We start from the raw sequence: 18,402 nt of genomic DNA, 5'->3' as shown, positions 1-18,402 counted from the left end.
TGCCTATTGCTTCAGAACTGCTGAGACACATATGGAGCACTCTACTATTTACATACTAATAGACTTAGTTGTGGACAAAAATGGTAGGGATGACACAAAAAACAATATAACCTGATATTAGTCATGTTGTGTAGTGATGGGGATCCAAGAAGATATGCCGGGTCTAAAGACCAAGTTATTTCTGCTAATATAAAATTTGCCCTGTTGTTGCTCGAGCCAAGGAGCTGTGTGTGGAGGTAGGATGTGGGCCTCTTTAAATGCTCAAAGAGCAAACCCAAGTGAAGCCTGGTGGTTCAGTTGGTCCCGCCCCTCAGTGAGTGCCCACCCCTTTGCACACATGCCATCGGCCAATTGGGCAGGTGGCTTGTATCCAACTTTCTTGGCCAGTGAGGAGGAGGCCGGGATGGCATCAGGGGAAGTGGCGGCCAGCTTGCAATCCTGTGGCACCTTTAATAGATAAAATCTGCTGAGTTCACTTTTGCTAAATTACCTAAATATCTAATTATTTCTGCTAATATAACATTCATCCAGTTACCGCTCGAGCCAAGAGCTTGTTCTTTGTCATTTATTTTAATTATTAGTTTATTTGAAATATGTATCCCCTGCTTTTCCTTTTTAAATGTCAAGGCAGCAAGCGACAAAATCAAAACATAATTCAACTATTTAAGATGTCAGTCACAAATTCCTTTCTCAAAACTATGCATTGTTCCCTAAAGAGGTGGAGACTAGAACAGAAGAGAGCCATAAACCCACCACAGTCACCATATACTTAATCACATGAATTTAGCAGGACTGCCTACTTCAGGGAAATGGGCTGGCGTTGGCTTTTAAAATAATTTGTTCTAGTGGCAGCCCAACGAAAGAGCCTGTGAACATTACCTAACCTCCCAAAGCCTTTCAATAGATTTCATGCCAAACTCACTGCTTAATTATTGGAGGAATACTGATCAGACTTCCTTATATCTAAATAGTCTTAGCGACATGCAGTAGCACACTTGCCAAGATAAAGTCTACTTTTCAGCTCAATACTTACTTCTCCCTGTTGAAAATGATGAAGTCCCTTTGGATTGACTCCAGGTGTTTCTGAAGCTGGCAGGTCTTCCATTGTGAAACAAACAGAAAAGTTTATGTGATGAGATGACATTAAGGCTATAGACAGTTCACTGGGATATAGGGAAGTGATAACAACAATAATAAGCAATGGGTTGAATCCAGACAACTTAAGCCTTGGACAAGTTAATCATGACTTAGTGAGATTAACTAAGTTCATCTAACTTTGATCCAATGCTTTGTTTTTCACATGTCCCCAATGCTTTATACACCAAAGATTCTAAAATTCATGTGATCTCTTTACATTCTAGCACAAAGGAACATTAAAGTCATCTGCAATCTAGAGATACTGGTAATGATGGGCTGAAGATATCATACCCCTCTGTCACTCCTGGATCCAGATTCTGCTGCTTTATGAAGCTACAGAAAAATGAAGGGTTGCAGAATAAAGTTGTATGAGACTAACCCAATATATTCTGTAGGTGGGTCACATACAGAGTTAAAAGAGTGCACAGTTTCAGGAAAAAAATAGAAAGATGTGTGGGAACCAAAAAGCTTAGGAAGATCCTCTTATTTTTGCCCATTTGTTCTCTTAACAGAATGCAAGGGTGCCTACTACTGACAATTCACAAAAGGTAAATTTATCAACATAGCCACTTATCAACTATTTCAACCTACCAAGCAGCAAGGAGAGTTATAGCATTATTCCACATCTGATATGAAATCTGAGAAGGGAGAGTAGTCCATTCTCAGACACATTCATAGACAGACAGACAGACAGACAGATAATAGGTTTCAACTACACCAAATGATGGGGGGTTATGGTCTAAATTATTTGCCTTTGTACTATGTATTTATATTATATTTTGGAGCACCTCATATGAGCTCAACTCCATATAGCTGGAAGAGGGTAGAAGGATGAACCTAGAGAAAAACATTAGGGTGGTTGCCAAGAAAACAAGAAGGTGCTCTCCTATCACAATCAGTAAATAGTACAGACACAGTTTACTTTCCCCAATTTCTTCCCTGTCTGAACATGAAGGGCTAAGAAAACAGAAAGAATTATACGCCTGTCTGTTGTAGAAGGGGGGTTTCAGTAAGGGCCCTTCAAGCAGGTTATTGCTAACAAAACCCTGACACCAAAGTCAGAAAGCATTATTTGCTCTTAGCAATTATTTCATATTCCAGCAGTTTTAAAAGTGGACGTATAGAAAATATAGTATCAGTGACACACAGTAAAAAAGCAAATAATTTAGAAACTGAAGGAACTACTACTTCCATTATTATCCAAATCTGCAGAGACAAGCAGCCAAGTAGGGTGATGGCTTGCCTATTTTGGCTGCAATCTTCTCTTCAAGCCACTCATTTGGAGCACTGCCATTAACGTCAATGCGATTAGACCTGAGTAAGCAATTTGAGCATCACTGTCTCTTGTCTTTTGAGACCAATATGTCAGGAAGACATCTAACAAAGCAGGGATGCATTAAAATGCTGGCATCTTTACATCGGCAACAAGTCCCCTGGTCTGTGCAAATATGAATTTCCTCGACTGAAACAAGGAGTCCAGCTGCCTCCAACTCTCACCTCCATGGAATCATTTTTGCCGCTTTCCTTCTCCTTCTTAGCCAGGCGCTTTTTCTTCTTATGAAGTGGCTTGGACTCCAAGATCATTTCTTCAAGTTCAAAGGTTGGGTCACAGTTCAACTTCCCTTTCTGGGGTAAGGGGAGAGAGAATGTTCCAAACAGAATGAGACTTGCATGGGAAGCTGACTCTATATCTATACTTTGGTTCTATACTTGGAAAATAAACCATACCAAGAGCTCCCAATCACCTTGGCATCACCTCCCTAAGTGGGATTGGGCAACTGGCTGAGGTAGGCGGAGACCTCCAGGTATCCCACTTGGGGAAGGCGAAGCCAAGCCTGTGCTAATGGTGTCCCGTAGGGTCCATGGGACTGAGCACGACCACGCAAAGGGCGCCCCCATTTAATGTGGGGAGCAGTCATTACCCCATCTTCCTATTCACCATCATCTAACTGGCAGGGGAGACCTGTATGATCTGTGTGATTCACTATTTGTTGCCAAAATTTAATGAAAAGCAAAAAAAGCCACCACATTTTTGGTACGTAGTTACAACAAAGACTACTCCCCCCAAAAGAGGAGTTTGGCCATCACTGTAACCAATGAACTGGTTTGTTTTTAAATTGCTGGCTGTGTAAGCTGTCTTTTGTGTACTTCAATCTGAAAAGCAGGCTAAAAATATTCTACAATTTAAAAAACCTATCATTTGAGACTTTATATAATTAAAAATATAATGCTTACGGTAGGAAGGAATCCAGGCTCTACTGTCTTTTGAAGTACAGCATCCCAGTTGATATCGGACAAATAAGCAAAGTCTTGGATATCAGTCAGTTGAGAAAACCGTTCCTCTGTATTTATTTCCATTAACTAGAAATGGGAATTAAACCAGCTTGTAAACATGATAAGGATCAGAACAGAGAGAAAACAACAAGATTTTTTACTGTAAATTAGATACAGGAAATGATGGTGGTTTGAATCACTGTGCATTTCAGTCAGGCATGAATCCCCATTAAAAGCCATACGACTTAATTTAATCATGACTAATTTGCTGCATTGGTTTCAAATGCAATGGATCTTAGTCACAACTTTCACTAGATCAGGACCATTGTGCCGTAAGCAGAAAAGAAAAAAGGGCAGGTTACCAGTTTTACTCCTGATAACTCAATAGAGAATCCTCTTCTACAACTATATTGTGTAGCACAGCATAGAAGCAAGTCTAATCTATTGTTCTAATTTGAAAATATAATTAGGTTTTCCAGGAAGGAGAAAAGTCGTAATCCAGTCTATTTATCTTTACAGTAAAACATCTGATTGGGTTTTACGTAAGAAATCAATAAAATTTTGAGACAAAAATAAGGAAGCAGTCTAGGGCAGAAGACCAACTGGAAATTCATACGCTCCATTTTTTTCTTAAGTTGGCATTTACTTTTGCAGGCAACAACTGGTAGAGCTCAAGCTCAGTTGTGTTATCTGAAGAGCTGCAACACATGAAGGGCATCACAACTGTCACTTGCCGTACAAACTTCAAAAATCTAACTTGTTGAACTAAGGGCAACAATATAGGGGTCTTTTCTGACATTCCTTGGGCAGCTTGGGAAGAAGCAGTGGCTCTTGTACTACCTCACAAAGTGTCAGAAGCCCTGGGTTATATGAGAGAGGTCCATGCTGCAGCTCCTTCACAATGCAATAATACTCTAGCTTTCATGAAGGGTGGTAGTGGCAGAGGAAGCAGAAGCATCACAGACTCTTCCCTGAAGGCTCCCACCATCGCTTGAGAAGCCAAGAGGGAGCTGCACTGTAGCAATTTCAACAGGAATGTAACATCAAAACGGTAACCACAGTTTTGCCTAACAAATTTAGGCTTTTGACAGTTTTAATCCATACAAAAGAAACATATTCAATTTAGTGACAAGTTATCCGTGGAGTTCAAGGACTACAGTCCCTACATTTCCTAGATATTTGCTCCATGATGGACTGGTGACTATTCTGGCAGTTTCTTCAAGCTGCCTTGTCCGTATTTCAAAACTTACCACTATTCATTCTGCAGAGCCCTGCAAGTTTGGTCTTCTGCTAATGCTATGAGAAGAATTTGTAAGGGAGGCAATTATAGCCCTGCAATAAGCAATTTAGGTATCAAAAAGCATTTACAAAGGCCAACATGCTCAGTGGAATACATGTTGGTCTTGAACTTGTGCATTCAAATTTATGACCCATGGATTCATTGAGTAGCCTTGGGCAAAGTTGTAATCTCTTCACTCCCTTTCTGTGAAATGGGAATACGTGTGGCTGTTCACATGGGGTTTTTGTGAGGACAACTGACAACTGAAGATAAATGGAAAACTTTCCAAGAGAAAACCAGCGTTCTAAGTAGCACAGCCTCAACAAACTTAAGGAGCTGGCTTTGGACAATGAAAAATCCTTCTACCTTCCGTTCTCCTGTAAGACTTGGCATTACAACCAAAAGCAGTTAGAGCTAAAGACCGCACGTTTGGTTCCAAAGGTCAAACAATTTAATTTGCATTGACCAGAAATCAGCACCACCATAGAAGGTCTTTCAATCTTTTCTCTCATTTCCATACATCACACTATCCATGACTGAGTACAGAATCTGGTTCTTTTCCTTGCTAGATGCTTGGCTGGCTCAGAATGAGAAAGTGTTCTACTTCAGCAGTAATTTACTGAACTCTTTCTTCTAAGTAAGTTAAGCTAAACACTCTACAAGTATCTACTGCATTTGAACAAATTATTCAAAAAGTCCTGTTCTGACAGATTTATCTCAGAAAGATTTTGCAGCAGTACTTTATTTTTATGACCAGATAAATACCCACATAGTTCAAACCAATTCCTGTTGAAATCAGATCCCCCTGTGGTTTATACAAATGCCACCAGTGTACATTGCCCATATAGTGTTGAATATTTTTCTTCAAACATTGCCCAGGAATCAGCAAAACATTTCAAAATGATTCATGTAGAACATGAATGCAAACAGATTGTTTTTGTGGGAGCTGCAAATCGTTCAGGGAAATCAAAGCCAGCCAGTTACTTCCTCAGCCTGCTTCCATTCATATGCCAGACTGACTGGAATGGGATACTCCTGCTGAACTGCAAACCTACAATTATGCAAGTTCCTAAAATGCTCCTCTAACATCTGCAAGCCCATACAAGCATTTTTCACATGAGAGGTTTACTTGGTTTCCCTTTGAATCTGCCTGTAACGCAAACATAAAACCTACACAGGTTGCAGCACACATTTAATTTCTATTTTCTTCCCTTTTCCATCCTGCATTACCAACCTTGCATAACTGGCAGTAGAGGGGCTGGAAGGTGTTCAGTTTGTATGTGGCAATGCTCCATGCCTGATTTAATGCACTGAAACCTTTCTTATGAAATTTACTTGAGACAAGTGAGAGCCAGGACCAAACTTGACATCCCAGTTGGTCTCATCTATAATACATAATGGCTGCTAAAACAAAGACAAAGGGGGGCACAGTGGAAATTTAAATAGCGGTGACATTGCATCATTAATTCAAGAAGGAACAAAAGGGCCTGTGGGGGTTCCAGAATGTCATGGCACAGGATAAAAAGCAAAGTAAAATGACATAAATAAATATAAAGGAAATCTACAGAAATGTGGAGTTACTACTCTGTCTTGACTAGTTTCGAATGCAGGGTTTGTTTTTTAGCAGTTTTTATGTGTATTTAGGTTCAGAGTATATATATATATATGGACAAAATAGTTCTTCTGATCATACAATCATACAGCTACCACCATACATGCAGGTTTTTTCAATTGCCGTTGGGCAAGTTTCCATCTCCTTGGTGCCATCTCTTACAGTGCCACTGTTAGGTCTCACATAAAGGCAGTGGGGGTAGAAGAGTCAATATGTAGCCAATGCATGCATGTATATGGGACTCTGAATATATGGAAGCTTTTCACCTTGTGCAGAACTATGTGAAGAGCATATATTTGATACTAAATTTTGAAAAACATTCAGGATTGGGCTGTGGATTTGGAGTTTTAGCCCAGCATAACCCGCTATGCATTGGGGGGGGGGAAGGGTAGTGGTAACTAATTCACTGTCTACAGTTTAGGGTCCCCAGCCAAAATCATGTCTTCCAGATCTATTAATCCTGCCTAAAAATATTAAAATATTGTGGGTTTTGTCTTTACTAAAATGTAAAACTGCTAAAAACATTTCTAGCATGCTTGGTTCATGCGTGTGAGTTAACAATATGGATCTGAAGTTCACCGTTACACTGTATCTCCACTTGGTCTGGGGGTCATATGGCAAGGCGAACATCCCCCCCCCCCCCTTCTGAAATCAGACTTCTCCTTGCTACATGGAACTGTGCACCTGAGTGACTCTGGCCAAAGACAGACAAGAGATCTTCTCAGTTCTGCAGAGGTTTTTTAGCTAGAGATTCTGAACACCAAAAGTGGAGATTCATGAATAAAAAAAACACCTCAGAGTGCATCACTGAATGATAGCCCAATTTCAGGGTCATTTTGTTAAACTGCCTAATATATCATCTGTACACCACTTGCTGTTACAAATATTGCTGCCACTGGGGGCTGTGTAATTGCCACTTCCATTCTAGTACCACCCGTGCCCCCTTCTGTTTTCTTTCCCCCCCGGGTAATAATGAAATATAATAGACTTTGGCCTTAACTTTTCTCAGCCTCAGCAGCAATAGCAGCAGCAGTCTTCTCAACTGAATGGCCTGCCAAGCCTTCAGGTTCTCGAGGCAGTTCCGTACAACATTGATTTTAACATCACGGATAGAGACAGAAATACAAATACCAGAACCTGCACGCAGGACCCATATTAACCTATTTTCTTTTCCATAGTCTCTTTTGAGGGGGTTATAGGAGGATACTGAGGCTATACATACATAAACCTGTGCAACGGGACTCCCTCTCCTCTCCCCATATGGAACTACAACACCCCACTCTCAAATCTGGGTTTGGGGAAATGCCTAAACAGATTTTGGAGGGTGCATGAAGAAGAAGAAGAAGAAGAAGAAGAAGAAGAAGAAGAAGAAGAAGAGGAGGAGGAGGAGTTTGGATTTGATATCCCACTTTATCACTACCCTAAGGAGTCTCAAAGCAGCTAACAATCTCCTTTCCCTTCCTCCCCTACAACAATCACTTTGTGAGGGCATGAGTAGAGGAAGTCCACTGAGCAAGCAGAAGTCCTTGAGCTAATGCGAAGATTTTGCTGGATATAAACCCATTCTTTTAACAGTGCAAACCTATCTGTTTTCTCAGATGAAGGCTCCATTGACTTAATGGAAATTACTCTCAATTTAGTATCCAGAGGATGGTAGTCTATCTCTTCTTCCCCAAGTTACCTATATCAATGAACCCAATTATCTTATTTTACTTTTTTTAAAAAGGCTTCTTTGGGAGAGAAAAATGTAACGATCTTTCATAACTGGAAATCGCTGAGGGGTCCTGTTTATGCCATTAATCTTGGATGTGAGACCAAATTAATTTGTACCACTGTATCTGGTATCTGGTATACAGATACACTGTATCTGTATCTGCCTGGCATGCTCTGGTCCATGGGGTCACGAAGAGTTGGACACGACTAAACGACTAAACAACAACAACATCTGGTATAAAAGGAATTAAGTGAATCTCCTTATGCCATTTATTCCATATTATAAAATATTTTGTTATGTAAAATATTTCCTACATTTCCCATTGCATTTTCATACCAGTCAGAATGAATTTATTTGGAATGATCTTGAACAGTGATGGGGAATGGGGAATTTATAGTCCTCTAGATATTGTTGGGCTACAACTCCCATCACCCCTAGCCACTGATCACAGTGGCTGACACTGATGGAAGTTGAAGTCCAACAACATCCAGAGGGTCAAAGGTTTCTCACACCAGGGTCTTGAGGCTTTGAAATATTTTTTTATGACAGGAATTGCTACTATGGGGAGAAGGATGTCCCACTGCAAGCACCATACTGAGCATGAATCAGTTAGTTGCAATCAAGTATTAACTGAAACTATAGGACTTTTAAGTTAGTCATGAGGTCCTGTTAAGTCAATGTTCATTTATTTCAGTGGGTCAACTAAAACTTAGCTGAATACCACCTAAAGTTTCTGTTGAATTGTGCTAACTGAATGTTTGAACATAGATTCACATTTTCATGGACTGAACCCATTGTTTTTTGCTGCATTTTTTCATTAACTTCACCTTTAATCAAATCATGTTTTCAGGCATTACCAAAACATTCCCTTTACAGAAAGAAAGAGGCTGAAAGATATAGTTGTACTGAGACTTTCCCAACAGCAAACCTTCCAAAAAGGCATCCCATTCCAATTTCCTCTGTCTGATAAAGAATGCCTCTCAGCCATATTTTCTGATAATTCTTATGCTGACAAACTGTTACCACATGGAAATATGTGAATAGAAGTTATGAATAAATGATGGCAAGTGAACATCTCTACAGAAGCTCGACTGTCACTTTGCCACAGGGAAAATGTGATGTCTGGAAACCTTCTCAAGTGAAAGCATGCTGAACTAGCAGGTAATTCTCTCTCCCTCTCTCTCTCTGGTAATTTTACTGAAAACCATTATGAGGTGAGGGTTTTTAAAAAAATTTACAGCAGTATTTAAATACCCATAAAATCTAATAATACAAAGATGTAACATAAGTCCACTGCAAATTTTTCTCTATGCCTCTACAAGTGGGAGCCAACGAAGTGCAGCAGGTGGCTTTTGTGTGGTAACCTGAAGTCATGTAAAATTATGTCACACATTTTGTGTTAGCAGAAATTACTGTGAGGGGTGGGGGTGGAGAGGTGAGACATGGGCTTCTTGCTTTTTGAAGCAGTCGCACTTCTCCTATAAGTTTTGGTGTACTGAGCTTCCACTCAGAAGGTGTGGGAAACATTTGGTCTTCTAGATATGTCTGTGTCCAGTCCTGGGCACCACAGTTTAAGAAGGATAGCGACAAGATGGAACATGTGCTGAGGAGGACGAACGGGATGATAAAGGGCCTGGAATCCAAGCTTGAGGGAGTTGGATATGTTGAGCCTGGAGAAGATCAGACTAAGAGGTGATATGTTCACCACCTTCAAATTTCGGAAGATGAAGCAATCTTTTTCTGGATTCAAATAACAAGGAAGGCGATTCTAAGAAAACTTTAGGGGAAATGTTCTGATGGCAGTAGTTGTTTGACAGTGGAACAGACTTTCTTGGAAGGTGGTGGACTCTCATTTATTGGAAGTTTTTAAATAGAAGTTGGGTAGCCATCTCTCAGGGATTCTTTACCAATTACTGAAGGGAACTGAACAGTGGTCAATGGCCAGGAATGATGGTAGTAGTAGTTCAGCAACATTGTGGGGGGCTGGTGTTCCCTATACCTGTTCTAAAGCAAGCACCCTTCTCTTTATTGAAGTCAGCCTGCCTCCAAAAACATGTCCCACGTACCTTTTGGATTAAGGACACCATATCCTTTGACCAAGCAGCAGGATACATAACTGTGGCTGTCTTGAAGATGTGGGCAATTTCGTTTGCAGCAGTACTAGAGCGAATGTGATATGGCCTCTGTGAAGAAGAAAAGGGGGTGGGGAGCAAATAAATTTTGAAACAAATCCCTCATCCAGCAGCTGCAAAAACCACATTATTTCTTTCAGACCATTTCTAAGTAAATGACCTCTGCTCAGGTGGTCTTTGTGCTGGTTTTTCCAAAGCCCACATTCTTCCTGTTCCCACCCGCATCTCTCCTCCATCTCGCCCTGCTGTTGTTCTCAATTGAACCATTGAACTACAGTCACTGGGGAGCCTAATTCAATTGAAGTAAATAGATCAGTGCAGGAGAGGGCAGCAGCAGCAACAACAAAGCTACATTTGAAAAGCAAAATGTAAGGGAAGGGATCAAGGCTTTGCGCTGTCATCCAACCAGCGTTTCACTAGGACAGCCTGAGTGCAGAGGAAATCATTTTACTGCTGTTTTTAAAAAACAGAAAACAAAATTATTTCCATATTCCCTGAAACATTTAAAGACAGCATTATCGTGTTTATGTCGGGAGTCGGAGCTTAACTGCCATTGAGGTAAACTCTTGTTTTTACTGTATTTCCTTTGAAACAGACATTGACCATGTTTGCATATCATGCTAAGCCATAAAAGGATGGTTTGGTAAGTCACACTTGCATGAAGTGCAGGCTGACAGAGACTTCCAGTGGACTCCCACTTTGCTCCTCCCACCACAAAGAGGATAACCCAGGAACATGCTGTGTTTTGTGCTAACAAACCATGATGCACTAAGCCAACGACAAACCATGATTTGCCAAACATCTCATGAAAACAAAAGTCGAGGGGCATGCCATATAAAGAACTACCCATTCAAACTAAGTGCCGAATTAGTTCAGCATTGCTTGCTATATCGTGGCTGACCTTATAGCCTCTGGAAAGAGTGAGTTAAACTATGGAGGGCTGTTTCAAACAGTCCATAGAGATCATGGACAGCTAACTTACAGCACAGCCATCATAAGTAGCACAGGAAGTGGGGATATATGTTACTCCTGGACAGTTATGGCTAGTATTTTCTGGACAGAAAGAGGATGCCCTTCTCAAGGTGACTACCTATAACAATATCACAAATAATAAAATTACCTAAGACACATCTAAATCTCTTAACTGTAGCAGATTAAAAATGATACCAGAAGACAAAAATCATCCAAGTGCAAAAGCAGGTAGCAAAACTAGCACATTTCTGGGTACAAGCTAGAGTACAACCTGCATTCCTGCCTGCCTCTCCTGTGCAGTTCAGTTAAGACTCCCCGGCATGGGGAGATACATAAGGACTGTAGGGAACAACCCTCTCATCCTCTGGATTTTTACTTATGTCCCATTTGCCAGAGCATTCAGCCATTACCAGTATAGATCTTCAAAGGCGATACATGATGGGCAAGAAATCTGCCAGGGTTCCAGGAAAGATTTAGATACAAGAACATTTCTGAATTATTATAAGCAACTTCTGTTCATAAGATTCAACTCTACAGGATTTTTTCTTTCTTTCCAGGGAAGATGGAGGAATACTTCACCATGCCTGTAGTGTATGGTAACAAGGCACGAACATTTTAATTTCCTGCTATGTCAAAGGACTCCTTTGGGCAGAGTAGAAATCCAATAAAGCAAGCTTTAGAACGCATTACTGTTTTTCAGGTCACCAATACCTGAACGTTACTGCAACGTTGGATTCAGGGCTTTTCACTCTTGCTGACAACCTTAGCAAGTGGTTATTGAATAATGCCCATGTATAACAGGAGAGTGAGAAGCAAATATCTAACCCTAAAAAATGTAGACCGCTTTAGGGAACATTGACTTTGGGAGACATTCCCAGGCATGTGGAAGAATACATGCAACTGAAAAGGCAAAGTACATGTGAAGTAAAGTGCTGCAGTGTAAGGAACTAATTTTTCAATCCCTGTTTAGGTTTTTATTAGCAGCAACCATATGAATAGCTTCTATATTTAACTAAATCTAAATGGATGGTGGAAATGACTAAATACAAATACACAATTCTGTCCAGCCAGCAGCACATTCACAAATAAAATATATCTATCTTCAGTTGCATGTATACATAATATTTTAACACGAGACTGCATTGCTTGTTTTCCCCAAAAACAAAATGGGGACTGAAACGATATCTAAACTTGGCTACTTCATTCCCCCACCGACATGCAGTTGTGACTTAAATGACGTAACATTTTGGATGCTTCAGAACAGCTGTTTGGATGAAAAAGCTAAGGTACCCTTAATTAAGACTAATTAAATTAAAGGTAATTAAAATTTAAAACTATGAGACTTTTTAAAGAAGCAATTTTAAGCAGAGGTTTAAATTATTTCTGCCCTGCTTACTTTACAAAAAGATCCGACTGGTATAAATACAATTATTTAACAAGAGCAAAACAAAACAGAAGCCTTCTCCTGCTTTTTTTTTTATTAAGGTTGAAATCAAACAGAAGGCTGCAATCCTGGGTAGTCACAGATGAAGAACATGTGCAGCAAAATGCCTTTTTTTCTTTTACTGCAGCTATCACTCTGCTGAGCAGCTTGTAGGTTGTGCAAGGTGATCGGCTGCAGCAAAAATACTCTTAACATCTCCAGCTAAGCACGTGCTCCTCCCACACCTTCACTTGCCTATGTATCTCCAGGGCTGCAATCAATGGGACTGTTCACGCATAGTTTATCGCAAAATTGATGCTAATATTCTAGATGCTAGCAATGCGACATATTGCTCACCAACTTTTATTTAAAATTTAAAAAAAAGCTTTTAGGTGTATCCATTGCAATAAAGTTCCCATTTTGCCTACTGGTTTGACCTAACTTGTAAAGACTCCCAGAAAACATTTTGGAAATATGTTGTCATCCGGTCCAGAAACAAGGCATGCTAGAACATGAAATGTGTTTGATTACTAATTCACACACAGCGGTCCATTTCTTCCTCAAACCGCAGGATCATTCTGCAATTGTAAAATATCTTTCTACATTTTGTTCCTGCTGAACTCTTGGTATATTGTCTAGCAACTGCTAGATCAGAAATTCCTATTTATCAGTAAGATAATTCCTTGTTTTAAACAGCAGTGATTCTCTCTGGAATTTCAATGAGTCTATCATAAAAATGGACACAGAGCTTGAGAGCTGGACCACCTGAAAACGATGGATTAATGGATGTATAGAGCAATAAAGTATATAAATGAACAGTACAGTACCCGGCCTCTAAGAAGTTCATAGGCTGTAATGCCTAATGACCACCAGTCAACAGCATAGGAATAGCCAATGGGTTTTATAGAACTGAACATCTCGGGTGCTGGGGAAAAAGAGAAAGTTGTTATTTGCTTTCGTTAGGAATCTTACAGCAAGATTATTGCCTTTGCTTCCATTGATGTAAGAATATATTCCAAATGTCCAAATGGGGACAGACCCTTTGGGGGCCATGGCTGGCTGGCTACTGGGCCCACCTAGTCAAGAAGGGCTTCCTGATTTGCCTGGGCAACAGTGAGCTATGGGAAATGAACTAAAAGAAATGGGAGCTGAGAGAAAGGCTGCCATCTAATGTGTGTACACATTCCTTGTGGAATGCCTTGCAAAAACGGGACATCAACAACTATTTTTATTTCTGTATTAGGATTTAGTCTGCCTCCTTTTTAGTTTTAAGCTGTTAAAATAGCCTTATTTAACAGCTTAAAACTAAAGAGGAGGCAGACTAAATTTGTATTGTTTTATACACTACTGTATGGGCTATTTTTAAATGACGCTTTACTTATACTGACTATGATTAGCTACAATTGTTCTTATTTTAAAAAATAATTTACTTTTTTACAAAATGTTATCCCTGTTCATTTGATATTTTTTGAACTGTTTTGGGGATAATCTCATGAAAATGTAGCCTACCAATAAACATGATGATGACAATAATCATCTCCCTGGCTCTGGTGTGTTTTGGGGTGACATTTAGCTCAGATTCCTATCCTGGTCCCTTAAGTCAGTTTCTCTGACTCAGTCATTAGCTCCCCGTTCCCATTCCCCTCTTACAGCTGCTTATGGCTCAGCCCTGACACTTTATTTATCAGGAGGAGTCAATATTTTGCTTTTCGGAGAGATACACCTTTAAACATCTATCGTCAAACACGTACACCAGAGTTCTTTAGGTTTTGCCTTCTAGAGCAAGGAACAAATGCATCTCAAGTCTGGTGCACATGCATCTAAAAAGTTATGTCCATACACTGCCAATATACTTCTTCCCTTCCATACCTCCATAATAATCTATTAATCAAAGAGCCATTTTTGCTGAACGCGTTTTGAATTTTGACCATATTTATACCAATTGCAACCAAGTTCACTGCAAGATAAGAATTCTATTCTACCATCCTAATTTACTTTTCAGCCATTGTTATGATCAGTTTACTAACTACTTTAGAAGTGTGTGGCCATCAGGCTCTGACAGAGAATGCTTTCCCTTTGGAAGTGTGCAGGAAAAGCTTTACTGTGCCAGTAAAGTTTCACCTGTTTACTCAAGCATTTTTAGTGCATTTAATGAGTTAATTGACATGGGGTGAGGAGCCCACTCTGAACTTTCTTCCACCTGCTTCTACTGTTCAAACTGACTTTATGGTTTATGAATTTTTTAATGATTTATTGTCATTTGTATTTGGATCACGACTCATTGTGAACAATCGCAGAATACAAATATCCCCAGCAAATATATGAACAAATATAGAAGGCAAAAAAGTATTTTCAAGCAATGTATTATTGGGAGTGGGGAGATACTTAAGCAATGATATTTGGAATGAGAAGGGGGTGGTATAAGCACAAATGTTTTCCCCTTCCTCTGTGAATGTTCTCATTGCCCTCTAACTAAAAGAGAAGATGAAGTCGGCATGGCATCCTTCTACTTTTGTCACCTAACCAAAACTACCATCAAGAAAATGAGCTGGGAGAATTCTGCCATGTTCTTGAGGTTCAGAAGGTCACTGCACAAATGCGCGGAGCACTGGGGAACTGACTCACCATGCTTACGTTCTCTGCTTCTGTACAAGTTTTTACACTTATGAATCACAATTTCCAGGTCACACTTTGGCTGACTGTTTGACGCAGATGGGTTGCAAAGGCACAAATACCTATTGATCTATCGATATACAGTATATATGCATGAAAGTCCCTCTCCTGTTCCCCCTTGATCACAGATAAAATGCTTGTAGCTGCTGAGCATGCATGCATTATAACCATCAAAACATCATTTAATATTGTTAAATGGAAGTGGCCTAACTTTTGCTTAAGTGCTGGGAAGGGAGATACTAACTCTGGGGTCTGACCCATAGAAATGGTGCCCTCCTGAAGTGGAAGACCGTGGCTCCTTAAGCTTGGACCTGGGAGACCAGGATTCAAATCCCCACTCAGCCGTAAAGTTCTTTGGGCCACTCACAGTCTCTTAGCCTAACCTACCCTGCAAGGTCGTTGTGAGGAAAAAAAGGCAAGAGGGGAAACCATGTGCACCACCTTGGGCTCTTTGGAGGAAAAGTGGAATATAAGTGTAATATTTATAAGCAAAATTAAAACAAACATGGAAAAAATACAACCATATGAAATAAGTGATCAAAGGGAGGGTACCAAGACACAAACCCCACTACCTCAGGCAGCCAAGTTAAACAGACAAGTTAAACAGACAATGGAAGTGAGCACTTGTTAAATTCTCAAAGGGTATGTAATAAGTTCATTATATTTCTTGGTAACCAAAAAACAGGGGCAGTCATTTGAGGATGATGCATCAATATTCTGCATATCCATTTATATTTCAAAGGCTTCTCCCAGTCTCATGTGTCAAAGCCAATGGGCTGGGCCACCTTTTATCATCTCTATAGGGCCTGCCCACCCAACTGCAGCATACATCTCACACAAAAAACCCAAGAACCAATCATGCAATTTTGCCCTACACTCTTAAGATTTTAGGCACCTAGGCAGCAATGAGATGGGGTTGGAAGAGGTGGAACCAGTATGCTGGTTCCATGTATTAGGCTGGATGGAGTCTCTTCTAAGCTGGACCTTTTCTTCTTAAAAAGAAGGAGGAGAAGCAAAACTGTTTTAATATCTGGACAGAAATAGAATTAAAATGCTCAGAGCACAACCCTAGAACAGAAGGTATTACCAACAGAAGTAAACTGTGCCTTAATTTTTAGCTACTCACCCATATATGGTTTAGTGCCAGCAATAGTGGTGACCTGAGTGTCTTTTGTTATCACGGTGGCAATATTGAAGTCTGTGATATGCACATGTCCTAAGAGAGAGGTAAAGAAACCATTTTTTACATGAGCATCTCACATCTACATAACATTCCATTCTGGCATGGCTATTCATTTTACTATATATGATTACAAGTAAACAGGCAGCACAGAGTATCAATCATTTGCACTATGTCCTTTGAATTTGCTCTCTTCCCTGCAACTTTTCCTATTAAACACCGAGGCCCCAAGGCAGGAAAGTGCAATGTGATTGCACAAGCCAACACCTATCAACTCCTTTACTGAACAGCCAGGGAGGAAAGATAATAAGAACCCTGGCTGTTGAGCTGGCAAGGTGCTACAATAAAAGCAACACAGTAAATCCCTAGGCTCAGAGGTCCACGTCCGTGGCACTGCTGATCAGAAATCAAAGCCAAAATCTCGCCCCAGCTGAAGCAAATGAGTACTCCGTTTGCTCAATGGAAGAGTGAAAATGGGATTTATAAATAAATCGTGGCAGTAGAAGCAGTGATTCCTTCAGGGGAATGTTTCCCATGATCACCTCCAGAATACTTCAGTACCTATAGTGGCTATACTGCAAACTGCTCAAAGATGGCCAGACATCACACTCTGCTATGGTCCTCTACCAGCCATGGTGCTGCAATGAAGTTTTTTGGGTGAGCAAATGTACCCACCTGGTACTGCTGATGCCTTTTTTTGCATTAGAACGGTCTTTCTCAACCTTGGGTCCTCGGATGTTGTTGGACTACAACTCCCATCACCCCCAGCTGGCAGGAACCAGTTCAGGGATGATGTGAGTTGTAGTCCAACAACATCTGGGGACCCAAGGTTAAGGCAGGCTGCATTTGAAGCATAATCTCAGCAGACGGGGAGAATGCTTTAAGGACGATTGTCACCTGCAGTATGAGAAAACCATGAGTTATGATGCCAGAGTACATCTGACATGCGCCCCCTTCCCCAGCAACTGATTTGGCAAGCAGCACATGCATAGCCTGAACAACCTTAGAGAATCAGACACCATGGTGCCCCCTTCCTTGTGGCTGTAGAGTGAAAAAGAGAAAAGAAAAGGCAAGCCCAAAATGACTCCTCAGAGAACTCTTAAGAAAGGAGGCAGTGAAAGGCCAAGGCAATATTCCAGCCTTGCATCACTTTTCATTTCCTCTCTATTGCTCTCCTTTCCCTGCGGGAAATTGCATTAATAAAATAATGAATTATAGATGCCATTATTTTTATTCAACCTTTGATATTCTTTGGGAAAGAAGCAGGGAGATGGCATTTTGGCTGTCTTGTTTGTCAAAAGTTAATTCTTGAAATACAACCCAAAGTTTCTAAAAAAGCAGAAGTAATTGGAACAGTAAACTGTAAAACTGAACTATTAAAAGAAGCATGTTATGGGGAACACCTCACACAGAAATATCTTAACTTTTAGTATTTTGAGAAGAAGCTCAGTGTAGTTACTACCACACATAAAATGTGAATATAATTTTCTGAGCAGCACCATAAATAATTGTGGATCCAATTTGGTTTTAGACTCTAGAGTTGATTAAAAAAACTTTTTAAAAGCCTAAATAAAAATGTAGTTAACATTAAACTACCAAAACAGAATGAAAAAACGCAAGGTGTTGTGCATGTTAAAGAAATGTTTGAAAACATGATATTCATCTGCAAATGCTGACAATCCCTGACTAATTTTGTTAATGGTGAAAAACTTAAGAGATATTTCATCAGTGAAGCACAGTTAACACCTGGACTAAAATATATGTAAATTTAGATAGTAACGAAATTTATCTGGGATTACCAGCATGCAGATGTAAATGTCAACAACCATTAAATTGTGGACATTCAGTATAATGGTATGAGACTTTTAAAAATGTTTACCAAGCAAAATTAAGATTCCCCACCACCACCAAGTGAAAGGAAAAGCTATGAACTCAACCTGCCCAGTCCCTTTTTTCTGGGGATACTCATGGGTATGCAGTGCCAGAACCTTCCCCCAATTTGTGGC

At 40.1% G+C, this 18,402-nt stretch overlaps 1 protein-coding gene across 3 annotated transcripts in view; it reads right to left on the bottom strand.

Moving 5' to 3' along the window:
* Positions 1-18,402, bottom strand: part of STK32A (serine/threonine kinase 32A) — a 73,354-nt gene that overhangs the window by 4,383 nt on the left and 50,569 nt on the right. For all 3 annotated transcript variants that reach the window (XM_083430882.1, XM_083430883.1, XM_083430884.1), the window contains exons 7-12: positions 16,343-16,432; positions 13,371-13,468; positions 10,083-10,199; positions 3,373-3,498; positions 2,635-2,763; positions 1,034-1,098 (exon numbers count right to left, since the gene is read on the bottom strand). In XM_083430882.1, the coding sequence (XP_083287008.1) occupies positions 1,034-1,098; positions 2,635-2,763; positions 3,373-3,498; positions 10,083-10,199; positions 13,371-13,468; positions 16,343-16,432 (625 nt within the window). The remainder of the gene's footprint in view (positions 1-1,033; positions 1,099-2,634; positions 2,764-3,372; positions 3,499-10,082; positions 10,200-13,370; positions 13,469-16,342; positions 16,433-18,402) is intronic.

Source organism: Podarcis tiliguerta, assembly GCF_965153285.1.
Source record: "Podarcis tiliguerta genome assembly, chromosome: 2".
Lineage (NCBI taxonomy): Eukaryota > Metazoa > Chordata > Lepidosauria > Squamata > Lacertidae > Podarcis > Podarcis tiliguerta.
The sequence above is the reverse complement of the archived record's forward strand: the minus strand, read 5'-3'. Positions and strand labels throughout refer to the sequence as shown.